Here is an 18,029-nt window from a genome sequence, read left to right as displayed (position 1 = left end):
ATGCGATCGCATAATTCAATGCATAGTCAGCCAAAGTCTGCATATTGATGCGGGGGCCGCATTTTTTCAAATACAGTGCACTTTCGCCGCCGCATAAATTGCAGATTTCCGTGCAAAATATGCGGGGCTTTCATGATTTCCTAATCCCCGCATTTTCAGTCTAAAAAAGTTTTAGCAGAAAGTTGAAAAGTGTTGCATTTACTTTACACAAGAGCAGCCATTTTCCCCTGTTGCCATGGGAACGTTATGAAGTGACGTAATTACGCAACGTGAACATCATGGAGAAGCAGGATGTTGGGGGGGTAACTTTTTTTTCTCTTTTTCATCAAACTGCAGTTTTTGCAAGTTCCTGCAATTTCATTGCATAAAATTGCATAAATATCCCACATATTCCATCGCATAATCAAGGACTTTTGTCTTTTTCTGGAAGGACTGAAGAGTGGTGCGCTATAAATCCGGGCGCGCCGGCAAGATCTAGGTCATTTTGACTTTACGACGGCCAGCTTGGCTGCGGCTACTGTAAAACACACATTAGTGTTAAAACACATAATGAGAGGGGTTTGTATTCAGTGCAATTGGCAGTCGATGAAAACCAATCAATTAGTCTGTGAGTGACACATCCTAAGTAAACACAGGGCTGTTTTTGCAGGCCACTGACAGCTCTGTGGCAACCAGCCAGATCACTCATCCCTCTGGACCATCATACACTGTAAAAAATGTACATTTTAACAGGCCACTGAACCTGTAACTATGTATCAAAATCACACTTTCTCCCCAACGATTAATCCTCAAATGTTATTTACTTCGTTCATCAGTTCATCAGTTTTGTAAAAGAATATCCTCACCTGAAGTTTACCTTCAGTACCACCGAAATGAATCCCAGCACACAAGCCGTGTTGAAATAAGGCAACATAAAGAAAAATAAGTGAAGTTTGGTTAGACTTTTAGGAGATTTAAAGACTTGACATTTCAAATTGTTGTTGTTACGATGGGTTTTTGCAGCAGGAATGCCATCACTTATCTCCCAAAGCTCATGGAGTTTTCTTCTGCCCTGAACTCTGAAAACACAGCAAAGTCTCTTTGATTCAGTGATTCATTTTGTCATAATCCTTTGAATTTTTTACTCTCAGCTTGGTAAACAAGTGCTCACAACACTCTATCAACAGACGGTTACGGTTCCGCCAGATCCCTCTATAAACAGGGAGACAACTCTGGCACTGAGTTGTGTCTCACACACACACACACACACACACACACTTGCAGTACAGCAGGCTGGACTGATACACAGCTGCTCCCACATACTCTTCATTTGACAGCACAGGGATAAAAGTTCACATTTTTCCATAACGAGCCGGCAGTATCAGCTTGTGGAAAAATCTACAGAAAGGGCAGCGTTCATAAACTCCACATCCAATTTCAGTGGCGAGGAGCTTTGAAAGAAACACATTAATTTGAGAAAATTACTATCCTGAGGACACAGTCCTGATGGGAGCACTCCAAAGTACCCATGGTCAGCGGTGGAACACCCATGGTCACCGGTCTGGGCGAAACTCGCTGTGGCTGGGGGGGGGTGATCCCGCCGAGTCCTGCTGAACTACGGGGCCATGCCGGTTCCTGGCAGAACAATGCAGCTTGCGAGCTGCTAATTTGTAGTGCCGAAGTGTAGCAGAGGCTGAGAGCACAGGTCGTCTCCCTTGGTCACCGGGGCTCGCGTCCCAGCCGTTACAAAAGCACAAGAGCAAGCGAGAGTTTTCTCAATGTGGTGCCACACAGGCCATCATCATCAATACACTCCATGTCCGTGTGGCTTTCTTCAGAAAAAGGAAAGTAAAAAATGATGTCCGTACATTTTACTGATTGCGAGTTGACCAATTCACAAGTTCCTATTGATATTTTGACCACGTAGAGCTTTTCGATCTTGACAAAGGTACGTTGGGTTTTTGGCCTGACCCAGCACATTTAGCTTTTCTTTTGTATGGGAAAGTCAAACCACTTCACGTTGTTGCTTTCTTTGGCAGCTTCTTTAGTGCTCGGCTCTCATTGCTGTGGTGTTTCTGAACTGTACTTCCCTGCAAACAAATCACTTACTCTGAGCCAAAGGATTTTTCTGGGAAAATGGCAAAAACACTTTAATTAGGAAATATTAAAGTAAGAACTGGACATAAGGTCAAGGCCCAATGTTTTAGCTCTTGATCCTGGTCCTTTAATATTGAGTATTTGCCAATGTAGATGGATACAGTTGCACAGTTAGACTAAAGTAGGTTTGCAATAAGGCCTTGTTCCGACAGACATTAGATTTAAAACAAATCATTTCGATAATAACCAACATAGCCCCCTGCTTCTTCTTTTTAAAATGCAGGACCTTTTTCTGAACTAACAAAGAAATTCAGACATGTTGCTGCATAACATACACATTGAAGTTACAGGCTGCATCACATACTTATCTCAATCGTTCACACAGAGTTTTTGACCAAGAGCACCACTTCAGAAAAGTTCAGGATGTCAACGCAGTGTCCGGTTTGGGTACCTCCAAATTGCTTCTCCACTCTTTGCAGATGATGTGGTTCTGTTGGCTTTATCAGACTGTGACCTCCAGCATTTCTGGGGTGGTTTTCGTTCAATCGTGAAGAGGTCGGGATGAGAGTCAGCACCTTCCAAGTCTGAGGCCATGGTTCTCTGCCGGAAAACAGTGGATTGTTCCCTCCGGGTTTGGAGTGAGTTGCTGCCCCCAAGTAAAGAAGTTCAAGTATCTCAGGGTCTGAGTTTGGGTAAAATGGATCGGAAGATGGACAGACGGATTGTTGCAGCGCCAGCAGTGATGTGGGTGTCGTCCGGACTGTTTTGGTGAAGAAGGAGCAGCTGAGAGTGAGTGCAATGCTTTCAATTTACCAGTCGATCTACATTGCAACCCTCACTTATGGCCATGAGTGTTGGGTAGTGAAGAATGAAAGAATTAGATCACAGATACAAAAGGGCCAAAAAGAGTTTCCTCTTTAGAGTGGCTGGGCTCACCCTTCAAGACAGGGTGAGGAGCAGAGACATCCGGAGGGAGCTCCACTGTGACCCAGCACCGGATAGTCGGCAGAAAATGGTGGATGGATGGATGGATGGATGTTAAAATTCTGCCTTCGCCATTATTTAAAGAGCTTCTAAATAGACATACAGACTGGATGGATGGATGGATGGGTGGATGGATGGATGGATGGATATTAATATTCTGCCTTCACCATTATCTAAATACTGTAGCTTCTAAATAGACATACAGACTGACAGTCCGAATTATATTATACTGATATAACTCAAGGTTATTAAGTAGATGTAATGTAATTTGATGGGGAGGGAGAATCATTTCCTTATTGTTAGGGGTGTTCTCCTCAGCATTCTGTCAAGAAGCTGTACCATGATTAGTTTTTCTGGAGGCTGATCTCAGTAGTGAAGTGGCAATTTAAACTATAATAAAGTTTGTGTCATCAGGCTGGTAGAGGGATAACCTACCCTGCTCATTATTTTCAATTAACTGCATCTTTTCACTTTTGTTACAATTTACTTTGCACATTTTGCTGCTGGTCTTTCTGCCAGCAGATAGTGCCAAACCACACAGAGGCCTAGATGTTATAACTAGCCTGACAATAAAAATAACACATTGCATCCGAGGATATGGAGTATGAAGGGTGCATATGGAAGTCTCTGAATAAACACAGGTGATCTGGACAGAAAATAATAATGATAAGATGACAGATGAGAGATAACCGTGTGGATAGATCTTACATTTCTGAGCCAATGTTCTCTTGAGCATTTCAGCATTGCGGAGTAAAAAAGTCTATGCAGACCCTCAGTTGTATCCAATTTCCCCCACTGTATGTTTTACTAGACTGTTGAGTGAGTCGTTGCTGATATGGAATGACGCTGGTAATAAAGAAACAGAGAAGACCTGAGGGAAAGAGGACGAGCCCAGGCGCTCTGCTTCTTCCAGGTGCTTCCAGGAATAGGAGAGCCGCTAATGGCGCTGGCCTGCAAAGTGGCCCGTAATGCCTGATGATGGAAAACACAGCCGGCCAATTACAGCGGCCATATCTAATCAACGGGGTCAGTGGTCAACTCCCTCCGACCGTCTGTCTTCATTTGACGTCCCTGTCACGAGCTGCTGCCTCATCGCTGGGAGGAGTTCAATGGATGAATATATGGTGGTGTTGTGAAGCATGTTTGACACACACACAAATGTACATACTTATGGAATGCCATTTAATTCAATATTAAATAAATATATTTTTTAATATGCCTATGAAATAAATAAATATGCCTATGAAATAAATACTGAAATAAAACAATAAATATATAAATGAGTCAACATAGTTCAATAAATAAATAGGTTTTTATTTAATAAATAACGTGTTTCAAAGGACTACTTTTTATTTATTTCAAGGCATTTCCTAAGGACATTTTTATTTCCATTTTTCAAATTTAAATGAAGAGGGTGTGGTTATCTCACAGATTCAAACCAGACTAAAGGCCGATTTATGCTCCTGCGTTAAATCGACGCCATGGCTACGTACGTAGGTATGTGGAGAAACGAACCCTAAGCTGGATCCAAGCCTGACACTACGCCGTACCCTACGCCACAGCCTGACGTGCACCTATTGGAAAATGTAACTACACGTCGCAACGGCGCACGCTTGGCCGTGTCTTGGTAGCATTGCATTTCCCCCATTTCCTGGTTCTCCTTCTCCATAAACAACATGAAATCAAGGAGCGGATTTCCCATCATGGTCAGAAAGTACAGGGGAGACACTTTGTTTCTCTCACTAGGACTCTAGAGTCGGTACTCGCTCTGAAGCTAATCACCGTCAATCTCTCACTCGCTCTACCACCCACACACACACGCCGGCTCTGCTATTCTCTTAAAGAGATCGACGCAGACGCCAACGCACAAGTATAAACTTCAGGCCACTTACGTAGGCTACAGCGAAGCTCTTCGTGGAGCCTCCGCCGAACCATAAATCAAGCTTAAAGCAACTAGTAGCCTGGCACCGCCACCAGCAAATCACTGCCAAAGCAAATAAAACATGAGCTCGGCAGATTTGTCTGGTTTATAGGCTAACTAGCTAGTGCACGGCGGCGGTCCGTCCATCTCACTCCCTGCCATTGAGACTGCTTCAGATCAGACATTAAGTTGCTGCCGCAACCGAAGGTTTGCTGGGATCAGACCATTGGGGATAAGACCCCCGGCTAGCTGCTGGGGTTTTCTTCAATTAGCAGCTAGCTAGCAGCTAGTTAGCTGCTGGTGCTAGTACTTCCGCTGGCGGCCAGCCCACTATAGTTTGAAGGGACCACAGCTGTGCCTAGCTAGTTGCTCTGGTCTGAATCTGTAAGATATTCACGCCCCATTCATTTGAATAAAAGAAATGGAAATAAGAAGAGAGTTTAAAAAAAAAAAAAATTTGGAATTATAAAAATAAATACAGTAAATGTTGAATTTTTAAATAAAAGTCCCTTGAAATAAGAAAAAAAAATAATCCTTTGAAAAATGGAATTTATCATTTCAAATGTATTTATTTATTGAACTATGATGACTTGTTTATGTATTTATAATTACATTTTTTGCATCATTTATTTATTTCAGGATTTATTTCCCAGCCATATTTATTTCCTAGCCCAAATTGTTTATTGTATGTATGTATGCATGTATTTAATATTGACTTTAATGGTGTTCCATACCTACACGCAGAAGCGTTTTAATGCTGTATGTACACTGGGGAAGTAATCAAACGTAGCTGACATTCAAGCTCCATCGAAGCAGAGTACAGCTTCCACACACACTCAGACATACACACACTTACACAGAAACACACACACACACTGATTCAAATGCTGGCCTGGGTGAAGTGATGTAATAAAACGTGGCTGGCATGATGGGTCCGCTCAGACAGCAGCTTTATGGGAGGAAGATCATATTCTTGAAAAGCCTGAACCCTCTCTGTCTCCTCTCAGAGGACAGAGGAGCTGTTGTTATTCAGGACGCCTCCTTCAGACTGTGTGTGTGTGTGTGTGTGCATGTGTGTGTGTGTGTGTGTGTGTGTGTGTGTGTCTGGATTTCAATAAAGTGGTGGATCATTTGCATAGAAACCAATGAGAAAGGAACCCCTGTATTAAGGTAGGACATCATCACTACGTGCTAATGGCTGCTTAATAAAGAGTGCAGAAGTTGGTCAGGATCTATGATCATTGTGCGACTTGGTGACAGCTGATAGCAGGGCTGTGGTCAAGTCCACCTTTGTCGAGTCCAAGACCAGGACTATAAGAGACAGAGTAAAGACCGAGTCCAAAAAGGTTTGAGTCCAAGTCAAGACCGAGTCCAAAAAGTCACATAAAGCTGAAGTGCAACTTCACATTTTATGTTGAGTCTTTTTAATTTTAGTTTAACAACAGTCAGAGACAAGTCCGAGTCCAAATACCAACGAGTCCAAGGCGAGTCCGAGACAATAGAAAACCTTCTGGAATCTCGGACTACAGCCCTGACTGATAGAGGTGGCAGAACATAGACGGTAAAATATTAATGGACAGAGCATGTGTGACGTCACACATTGGGCTGCGTTGATCTGATATGAGTCGTCTAGTTTGCCGTTACGGGCGCAGCCATTATGGTTGCGGATGTGACGATTTTAGATGCCCTAAAACACCCCCTGCTTTATCACCAATTTTAAAATCAACGAGACCATAATTCCAAAAATGAGTTAGGTCACGGCAGTTTCCTGCGGCGTCGCTATGACGACCATCCACACTCGCCTCACGCATGAGGCGATACTAAATCTGCAATGGAAAATGGAGGACGGTGCACCGCGGTCGAGTCGACCCGAATAGAGTAGAGTCGAGCAGGTACCATGTAATGGAAAAACGCCAATAGACTTCAACCGACCTCCTTTTGCAACTGCACGTTTCCCCCTGCTGGAATTCAGATAGAATGCAGGTTTAAGGAGTCGCCCCCTGCTGGAATTCAGATAGAATGCAGGTTTAAGGAGTCGCCCCCTGCTGGAATTCAGATAGAATGCAGGTTTAAGGAGTCGCCCCCTGCTGGAATTCAGATAGAATGCAGGATTAAGGAGTCGCCCCCTGCTGGAATTCAGATAGAATGCAGGATTAAGGAGTCGCCCCCTGCTGGAATTCAGATAGAATGCAGGTTTAAGGAGTCGCCCCCTGCTGGAATTCAGATAGAATGTAGGTTCAAGGAGTCGCCCCCTGCTGGAATTCAGATAGAATGCAGGTTTAAGGAGTCACCCCCTGCTGGAATTCAGATAGAATGCAGGTTTAAGGAGTCGCCCCCTGCTGGAATTCAGATAGAATGCAGGTTTAAGGAGTCACCCCCTGCTGGAATTCAGATAGAACGCAGGTTTAAGGCACTTCCGCATTTGCAGCACTTCGCCGAACCGGATGCTTTATCCATTAATATTATACAGTCTATGTGGCAGAGTAAAGCCTTTGGATTGAAAGCCCATTGCTTTGGTGACTGTGACTTCAGCTAACTTTGTGTTGTCTAAATTTGTGTTATTACTGCCAGCTGCCATCTCTCAGAAAATAATTTGGTGAGTACAATGTTATCATAACTGATAGGAATGAACTACAAAAATGAGACCCAAGTTGCAGTACATTTTACTTTGTCGAGGTTTCAACAATGCAAAAGGACTGTAGCATCATTTATATGAAAGCAATCTGTCTTGTTACGAGCAGTGGAGCGCACGGTACATGGGAAAAGATTAGAGGATTACACTGTGTGTGTGTGTGTGTGTGTGTGTGTGTGTGTGTGTGTGTGTAAATGAATGTGTGAGTGAGCGAGCTAGGATTCGGCATATCTGTGCATTCACCGGAGCTCCAGCTGTGGTGTGCTTTGGGGCAGAAGTGAGTGGAGGTGTGAACGCGCAGCCAGGTGCTGCCCCAGTCTCACCCTGACACCCTCGCTCAGTCCACTTCCTCCCCATTAATTGGGAGAACCTGGGAAGGGGGTTTGGAGGGTGTGTGTATGTTGGGTTGTGAAACAGCCTGAGTCTGACCCGGCAGTTACATCAGAGGCCCAGTTCTTGCACCCAGATCAGGTCTAGATGTGTTTAAGATGGACTGGAGTTCACACCTGGCATCAGAGTGTGTCTTACGTTTGACTTTCCTGCCTCAATCCCAATGCAAGTTTATATTGGCAGTGGTGGAAAGTAACTAAGTACATTTACTCAAGTACTGTACTACATTTCATTTGTACAGAGGGTCTGGCCACTCTCCATTGAAAAGTGTTAACTTCCTTGAAGGCGGGTACTCTGTTGAAGTTTAAAACTATTGGATCTGCCCAGAGCCATTCTGGATCTGCCATAACCAATCGCTAACGTTTGGTTGTGACGTCGGCTTAGCACCACTAGTGTTAGCCTTAGCCAACTCCTTCACCACTAACGGAGCAAGCTGGAAAATCAAACTGTTCCCGAACCGCGTGTGGAGGAGGGCCACAACATCATGGCCACCAACACAACTCAGCAGAGATTGTTCTTGCTTGGGCTTTAACTTCTGGATATTCGGCAGGGTTGCCACAACGGACCGAATGGCTTCACTCGCATCTTTCTCCGCCGCCATTACGGAACTACAACTCAAACTAGTGCACGACCTCAACGTCATCGTTCTCAGCCACGACCTCATTTTGCTGATTGGACCGGTAAATATTTGACCGGAGAAAACCCAAGAATATACCACAAACCCAGACGTGGTACTGAAGGAAAATTTAAATTGAGCGGAAGTACGTAGGAGGGCGGAGCTAGGCTACTTAAGTACTACTTTCTACTTCTACTGCGCTACATTTCAGAAAGAAATATTGTACTTTTTACTCCACTTCATTCATCTGACAGCTTTAGATAGTAGTTACTTTACACATTAAGATTTTTGCACACAAAAGACATGTAGTTTATAAAATACAATGTTTTAATTTAAATTAAACTACCCGACAATATAACGGCCTTACATAACATTTTCAATGCAGGACTTTTACTTGTAACAGAATATTTTTACAGTGTGGTACTAGTACTTTTACTTAAGTGAAGATCTGAATACTTCTTCCACCCCTGTATATTGGATATCTGCCAATACAGAGTCTGATCTGATACCTACATATTAACCTACATGTTGATTAAATATGTATCTGACACACTGAAATAGCAGCGGTAGTCAACTGCATTTTTCATAAAATTCTTGATCCAAATACTGCACGCCATATATGGAGGCCCGCGCCACGGTGTCACGCGACACTATAATTGAAGCATGAGGTGGACAAAACACAGTAGAGTTAAGTGAAGATGGGATCGGCATTTGACGGCCTAATACCAATCACTGGGATTTCCTCGGGACATCTTTGCTACATGGAGAAATGGAATTGTCTTCCTGTACCTGACTGCACCTCTCCCTACAGTGAGGTTACGTTTGGGAACAAGGTATGCTTAGGGTTAGGAAAAGTAAACCATGGATACGGTTTAAAAGTAAAATATCCAACATTAACTACAGTAGTGCGTAACATTTTGATACCAATGAACATCCGTTCATCCGAACATCTGCATTCAAGCCATTACCAAATGAGTTGCTCCAAAGCTAATTAAGACTATCAGCTCCACACAACTCTCTCTGGATTTCTCAGTGTGACTATGTTCAGAAGATTGTGGTGTCCGGTGACTTTCCCGCGCAGAAACTTGAGTGAAGATAATGACCTCTTCTGAAGAGTCCATCATGTTTTTTTAATCCTCCGTGTCCTCCTTGGCTACTAGCAACTGCGTAGAGGAGGGGAGGGGGGGCTGTGCACGATCACGGAAGGCTTGTATCATGTGGACGCGCCGACAGTGTTGCTGTCATTACTTTGAATTCCTCATGGGGGAGACAGAAACTACGCACTATAGCTTTAACCATCCACCAGACTTATATTTTTCTGCAGTGATTTGATGTAAAACGGTGTACTGCAGAATCAGGTAGCTGCTGAATCATATTTCATCTCAAGTTTATATCACCTGGCTTAAATAACTGCTCAGGAGGCTTCCAACAATCCGGCAAGCACTTTTTTTGAGGTGTACTGAGGACTTGAGTCTGACGTAGTTGCAGTAAAATCATCTATTCTCACTTCAATCTTGCAGCAAAAACTGATCCTGTGATGCAGATTTGCTTTACATTGCATTGGCATTCATAATGATTAAATCCCAGCCAGTCCTGAGTGTGCGTTCACTTTGTACTTGGGTCTACCAAGGTACATTTGAAGTACAAAGAGTTCATGAGGCCAGAAAGTAGAGATGAAGGGAAAGGAGTGAACAGGAAGTATGATGAAGTGGAAAGGCCACTCACCTTCGCATTGCCTTCCATCTCCCTTGTAGCCCGGCTTGCAGATGCAGTTGTAGGACTTGGGCGTGTTCTGGCAGAGGGCGTCGATGTGGCAGTCGTCCGAACCTTCTGCGCACTCATCTGCGTCTGCACAAACATGAACAATCAATACTCAATAGACCTGAGTCCCAGTGGATTCAATGAGCCCTGATGTTGGGTATGAATTGGGAATCCCGAGTCGGGATGCACCGTTCTGATATCAGGGTTTTCTGAATGAGAATGAGCTTATTTGACTAGCTTATTTGACAAAAATCTACGCATTTACCTGTGATTTCTGACAATTTGGTACACAAACATGTATATAATGCTTGAGTAAATAAACCCCCAATTAATTATTGGTTGTAAAAAAATGATATTAATATGTAAAATAATCACCGGGATTCTGATACAGACTAGAGAGATACAACTGAGATTAGCTCTCATAGGTTTTTGTTCTGCTTGTTAAATAGTTGTTTGGTAAATTGCTCTTAAACACAGAGAGGATTTATATTGATATTGCTATATCCATTACAACGTAACATCATTACTCCACTGGACAAGTGGCGTGTTATCTGTACGCATTTGGAGCTATCCGCATGTATGCTTACGCCGTATTGAGAATGAGGACATACGTCATGGTAGCTCGCTGTCACGTGACAATTTGGGAGGTGTCGGAGCCCGTCCACCGTTTTGGGGATCCTACACTATCGGTTGCCAGGGGCAACAGTGTAAGAGTGACACAGAGACGGAGCAGGAAAGACGGCTCGAGGAATTAGCATCACGGCAAACGGGTTGGATTTAGGAAAAGGAAGAAAGCGACGGTTGGGTTTAGGAAACGTGACGCGCGGGACACGATTCCCGGTCTCCTGGGTGAAAGTCCTGTGTTGTTTGACCCATCCACCCCCCACCCCCCATGACCAACCTCCCTGTGTGGATTTTCGGCCTTTCATACTACTCGCTACGGCGTAAATTGACACGCAATCGCGAGGTAATGTAAGTCAATGGACAGGCTGATCTCAAGAAGTGGCGTATGTTTACGCAAAGTCATGATGTCACGTTGCCTTTAGTGTCCTATTAACAGATCCCAGATCTCAGTTTGTTTTTGTACAAGAAGTGTGTGTACAGTTCAAATCCCAGAACGCTGGGTGTCGACCAACGCACTTAGATAAGATCAAAAGGTGTGCACTCCATATTTACTCCAATTCAATTTTATTGATAGTGTAAAATCATAACAGTAGTTATCTAAGGACATTTTACAGAGAGAGTAAGTCTAGACCACACTCTCTAATTTACAAAAACCTAACAATTCCACCCAAGAGCAAGCCATGCTTTATTGACATTGCTATATACTTATGTTTTTGATTATGTAATCTCCTAAATGCCGGCATACCGACATCTCAACATACTCCCCATATCTTTATTTGTATTTATTTAAGTCATAAATCAAGCAATGCGTCTCTTTGGTATGACAATAGATGTAATTTTGTTTTACAGTCAAATAATGTGTACAATTACACTCCAATAATTGCTTTCAAGACGCACACATTTGCAGCGAGTGGCATGGAAAAACTTACTTTTCTTGTTTATTTTACACCTACAGTAGGACAAAATTATGTTTTTTTTTTGCATACACTGTGACACCGATCATGAAGGCATAATGAGAGTACATGAGTAGTTCCTAACCTAGGGTTATGGACCGCCCAAGGCGACACAAGAAGATTACTGGGATAGGAAAACATTTAACTAGCCTACTGTATGTTTAAATGTATAAATTGTAATTTGTAAAAACTTAATAAAGCTCTTTACAAAAAAAAAAAAAAAAAAGAAAACATTTAACCAACACAAAATTGATTTTTGTTTGTCCTTTGTGAATTAGTGGATAGTTTTACCTCTTCATGCCAAATGAAAATCCAAATAAAATCCCTCTTGACCTGGTTGAACCCATTTAACATATGGAACCAGTGACAATGGGTCACAAGTAGACTCGGCTGAGTTGTGTGTAAAGCTGTGTGTTACATGTCGTGCGGCCATTTCTGAAGCTAAAAGTGTTGGCCAAATGGCTATGCCTAAAAACTATTTCCTTAATAGGTGTTCAACCGCCCGACAAGCACCTTGTTGAAGTGTACTGACCTCCTTGGTCTAATAAATGCTGCCGTTAAGTTGCATTGTGGGAATCTTAGTATCCAGCTTTTTTTTTAAACTCATACCAGGGGACTATAAGTCAGGATATGTCACTCTGCTGCTTTCATTTCAACCACTATTTAAGTTCATCTGTCTCTCCCAGTCCCCCAACCTTAAGCCAAAAAGGTTGGGAACCTCTGACATCCTGTCGGTGCCATTCACAGCTGCCAATGGGCATGAAAAACTACCTCATTCAGCTTTAATGTGACTGAATTTGCTTCTTTAAAAACCGATCAGATCCAGGGCACCCTTGCCAAATGTGTCACACGAGTTATTAACTGTTTTTTGCGTGACAGTGAGCGAGAGCCTTCGAGTCGAGGTCCAGCCTGAGACAACATGCATTGCACAGCTTCCTATTGATCAGGCTATTGATAGAGGAGCCAGTCACATCTGGGCCCAAATCCCAGGGACAACTCATTACACACACACACACACACGCACACAAATGCACATGCACGCACACACATTTTTCTGTCATATATCGCTCAGCGAACCTTTGCATCGCTACAGAGCTCCTCTGCTCATCCTGTGCTTCCATCTGAGTACACATAGTGTGTGTGTGTGTGTGTGTGTGTGTGTGTGTGTGTGTGTGTGTGTGTGTGTGTGTGTGCGTGTGTGTGTGTGTGTGTAAGTTAGGCAACTGGCTAGAAGCTGCCTGCCTGTGGTTCAGCCCCTGCTCTCTGGCTGGCCCTCTGCCCGGCTCAGCTGTATAAAGGCAATAAATAAACGATAAAAAGGAATTTACAATAAATATTTTCCCTGTTTAAAAAAAAAAAAAAAAGTCAGTGAGTGTTTTATTGGAGCCGAAGTGGAGAAGTGGAGAGAGAGAGAGAGAGAGAGAGAGAGACAGAGACAGAGAGAGACAGAGAGAGAGCAGCAACAAGTTCAAGTCATTTATGGGGGTTTTTTGATTGTGAAATGATGCAAGAGGAGGCACAATGTTTGACTTTTACATCCTCTTCTTTTGTGCAGTGGGTGCTGTATGGCTCACGCTGTCTCAATATTGACTCCTCACGCATTCACAGTGGTGGGAGGCTGAACAATGTGCTACTGCTGCTGCTGCTGCTGCTGCTGCTGCTGCCCGGTCGATATAGGGCCCCTGCTGCCTGCCTGCCTGCTCCTCCTGGGACATGGCCACCACCACCCCCCCTCAACCCACATTTACACACACACACACACACACACTCCTCCAGTGCTCTGGACAGGCCAAGACTCAACCCGGAGACAAGATGCTCTATAGCGGCTTAACCGACTCGGCTTCTGAAACCACCCCTCGGTAAATCATTTGCACCGTTTCCACACGGTGAAATAGCCGAACAGCCCCCAGTGAGTGCTTAACCCGGAGAGCAAGCTGCGGTTTCCGATTGAAATTGACCTTTGCGCGCAGGCAAAGGAAAACACAAGTTCCAGTGAAGTCAGGGGGAGGCTGCTGTGGAACCGACTGGAGCTCCAATTTAAGCATTTCACACGCATTTGAGGGAGAGAAAAAAACAAAAAACTGTGATGTAAAACTGACTTTCTTACCAAGACTTTAAAATGACCGAATTCAACATTAAAAAAAATAAATAAAATAGGTGTTTTATTACAATTCCAACTCAAATTGAGCGCAAAAACTTCCAGTGACATGTATTTTTTTGCGATTATGATGCTGTTCTCATTGAATAAAAACGCTTCCAAGTAGCTGCACTAGAATATTATTATAGGAACTTGCATTGCGACTTTGTTGTCACATGGCCGTGCTCATTTGCTTTAATATAGTTTAGCATATATATATATATATATATATATATATATATATATATATATATATATATATATATATATATATATCTGCAGTGATGTCATTAGAATATTAGTAGTTTTTTAGTCCTGTTTCCATCCCCGTTAAGCAGGTAAGACTGGAGCCAAAAAAAACAATAAAAGTGCATTTCATGGATGACAATTAAAGCGAGACAGAGAGAGAGAGGAAAGGGGAGCTCTTACCTGCGGGTCCGACATTCCCCATCACCCTGCAAGTATTTATGAGGGCGATAAACAAACAAACGTCCCGGGAAAAACAAGCGCTCCCCATGCTGACAGACGGTGTGAGGATTCAGCAGGGCTTTTCTGGGGGTTTGGACTGAGTGTGTGTGTGTGTGTGTTGGTGGGTGGGTGGGTGGGTGGGTGGGTGTGGGTGTAGTGTGTGCGCGTGTGTGTCTCTGATACCAGAGGAGGAGGACCGCTTTTGGTGGACTGGCAGCGGCTGGGAGAGAGAGAGAGAGAGAGAGAGAGAGAGAGAGCAGAGGCAATCCGAGCCCTCTGATTGGCTTGTTTGCGCCGGTAGAGAGGGGACAGAGAGAGAGAGAGTGAGGGGAGACAGAGAGAGAGAGATAATATAACATATATAACATATACATTCGGCAGAAACAGACAACTACACAACGATGCCATGACAACCAGAACAGACAATACAAATAAGAACATCAAAACAAAAAAATTTAATAAAAAGAAATGAAATTAAAGCAGATTTTTGAGTCTTTTTAAGAGAAAAGAATGCCTCAAAGGTCCCACACATCCTTTAATGCGTCCACATAATCAAAACGTAAGCGCGACAGAAAGAGAGAGAGAGACAGATAGAGACAGAGAGAGAGAGGATAGAGAGAGAGAAAGAGAGAGAGACAGATAGAGACAGAGAGAGACAGATAGAGAGGATAGAGAGAGAGAGAGACAGATACAGAGGATAGAGAGAGAGAGAGAGAGAGAGACAGAGAGAGACAGAGAGAAATTGAATGAGCAGTGCAGCCTCATGATGGAAACTCAATGTTCGTTTCCCAAAAGTCTTGGCTCCCAAAATGTCCAAAGATTAGTCTGAGGGGGTAACCATATTGTTTTTTTTTGTTGTTTTCTTGTTAAACACTCCACAGATCCTTAAAGAACAGTTTGCTTTAACTGCAACCATTGGCTGTAAAATAAATGACCAGTCTATGTCTATCACTTGTCTGGGATGGGGGAGAGGGGTGGGGGGGTTCGTCACAGGCCAAAATAGTTGGGAACCACTGATTTAAAAGAATGAATATATTATCCTGTCAAGATCCTCACTACTATACTATACTCTTGCTCTTTTAACTTCTACTATTAAAGAAATAACCGAAAGCCCCCCATTGTTGCCCTAAAGACACCTAAAGGTCCCGAGACCATAGTTTGGGAACCACGTAGGCATTACTGTATAAGGGCAATTTAACCCTTGTGTTTTCCTCCTTCTGTTTGGTCTGTAAAGTGTAAATGATCCCCCCATTCTGTGTTACATCTTCTTAGCCCACTTCATTCCAACCTATTGCCACTAGTGTTAATATGAACTTATACCTACTTTCTGGGTTTAAAAAAAGCACAAAGTAGGAATTATTTTCACTAACAATTAAAATCAGAGGATGTGGAGTGGATCACAGACTGGTGTGTGTCAACGTTTAGTCAGCACACGGTTTTGAAACCATAGACGGTAAAATATGAGTGGACAGAGAATGTGTGACGTCACCCATTGGGCTGTGTTGATCTGATATGAGTCGTTGAGTAGGGCGTTACGGGCGCAGCCATCCTGGTTGCGGATGTGACGATTTTAGACGAGAGGGAGGAGTGAGGGAGGAGCTGCTTACACTCTACGTTACGTTACACACTTTCACTGGCAATCACATCATAGCCACGCCCTAAAACACCCCCTGCTTTATCACCATTTTTAAAATCAACGAGACCATAATTCAAAAAATGAACATCATTCTGTGTTTCAGAAGACTGTAAAGTAGTGATTGAGACCATGAACTCATTATGAAAATGTTTACTGAGGTAATAAATCAAGTGAGAAGTGGATCACTTTCTCATAGGCCTCTTTTTGCAACCGCACGTGTCTCCCCCTGCTGGAATTTAGATAGAATGCAGGTTTAAGGCACTTCTGCATTTGCAGCACTTTGCCGAACCGGATGCTTAGTCCATTAAAGGTGCGATGTCACGCGTTTTTTTAGGCTACAACATTTTTTTTTGTCACATACGGCAAACATCTCCTCACTATCTGCTAGCTGCCTCTCCCCTGAACACACTGTAAAAAACATCTCCTCACTATCTGCTAGCTGCCTCTCCCCTGAACACACTGTAAAAAACATCTCCTCACTATCTGCTAGCTGCCTGTCCCCTGAACACACTGTAAAAAACATCTCCTCACTATCTGCTAGCTGCCTGTCCCCTGAACACACTGTAAAAAACATCTCCTCACTATCTGCTAGCTGCCTGTCCCCTGAACACACTGTAAAAAACATCTCCTCACTATCTGCTAGCTGCCTGTCCCCTGAACACACTGCAAAAACATCTCCTCACTATCTGCTAGCTGCCTGTCCCCTGAACACACTGTAAAAAACATCTCCTCACTATCTGCTAGCTGCCTGTCCCCTGAACACACTGTAAAAAAACGAGGTCTCTGTAGACAGCCCAGGGTCCTCAAACGCCAACAAAAACAAAGTGTTCCAATCTGGACCACAAAAACCTAACAAACCGTGTTCCAGCGTTCAGCCAATAACCGACAAGAAGGATTTGGGGTGGGGGTTTAGTTCGCTGAAGCACGGAAGGGAAGGGGAGGGGCCGGGATGAGGAGGAGGGAGGGGCGAGCTGACGTCACCTGACATCGCTTAGAGCACCTTTAATATTATACTATTATAAGTCTTTTATTATAAGTCTAAATTTTCAAATGCTATAAAGTTAAATAAAAACCCCACAAATCAATGAGTGTAATGCTCTAATCCTTCATTTTACTTACAAAAAGCCTTGTATGGAACCATCCATGTTATTTTTGAGGCAATTGGGTTTTAAGTAACCTATATTTCGGATACAAAAACTTTGAAAATGGGTGAAATTTGACCCGAGGGCAACAGGAGGGTTAAGAAGCACCGACTCAACGTCAAAGAGTCTAGGAAGGCTAATGTTCTGTAACTTTATTTCTCCTTCCAACACTCATCAACTCACTATTTGAATCACGATGAAGCTGTAGGGAGGTTTTAAGAAAGAAATGCTGACACCTAGTGGTTTGACATCATGGCTCGAGAATGGATCATATCATTGTCAAAGCGTTATGCGCAACCTTAGATAACTAAATGAATGAAATGGTCAGACACTAACTGACACACGGTTCTTGAGCAGGCCTAGTATTTCGGCAAAGAATACATGGTTGGTTTATGGGGATCAGGACTAAACAGGTTGGGTGAATGTGTGTAAGGGGCACGCACCCCCCCGATGGGGGCCATATGTCAAGCAGGTTAATCCAGCTATGTCAAGGGTCACCGACCATTCATTCATTTAAAGGATTAAAAAACAGTCAACATAAATATGGTGATTATCTTTGTTTTAAGCCTTTCTAAATGAGTTAACAGTTCAATAACAACACATTTCCTTGTTGGTTGTTGAGCCAAGAATGGAAGTTCAAGGATCACGGTTTAAGTAACTAGTGAATAGGCCTATAGTGGTTTTTATTT

The 18,029-nt window shown here is 43.2% G+C and overlaps 1 protein-coding gene across 2 annotated transcripts in view; it reads right to left on the bottom strand.

Annotated features, from left to right (window-relative positions):
- scube1 (signal peptide, CUB domain, EGF-like 1) overlaps window positions 1-14,678 on the bottom strand; it is a 126,548-nt gene extending 111,870 nt beyond the window's left edge. For both annotated transcript variants that reach the window (XM_028570466.1, XM_028570467.1), the window contains exons 1-2: window positions 14,524-14,678; window positions 10,345-10,467 (exon numbers count right to left, since the gene is read on the bottom strand). In XM_028570466.1, the coding sequence (XP_028426267.1) occupies window positions 10,345-10,467; window positions 14,524-14,611 (211 nt within the window). In that variant the 5' untranslated portion in view covers window positions 14,612-14,678. The remainder of the gene's footprint in view (window positions 1-10,344; window positions 10,468-14,523) is intronic.
- Window positions 14,679-18,029: the final 3,351 nt, after the last annotated feature.

The sequence above is a fragment of the Perca flavescens genome, chromosome 23 (genome assembly GCF_004354835.1).
Source record: "Perca flavescens isolate YP-PL-M2 chromosome 23, PFLA_1.0, whole genome shotgun sequence".
Lineage (NCBI taxonomy): Eukaryota > Metazoa > Chordata > Actinopteri > Perciformes > Percidae > Perca > Perca flavescens.
This window is presented reverse-complemented; position numbering and strand designations above follow the sequence as displayed.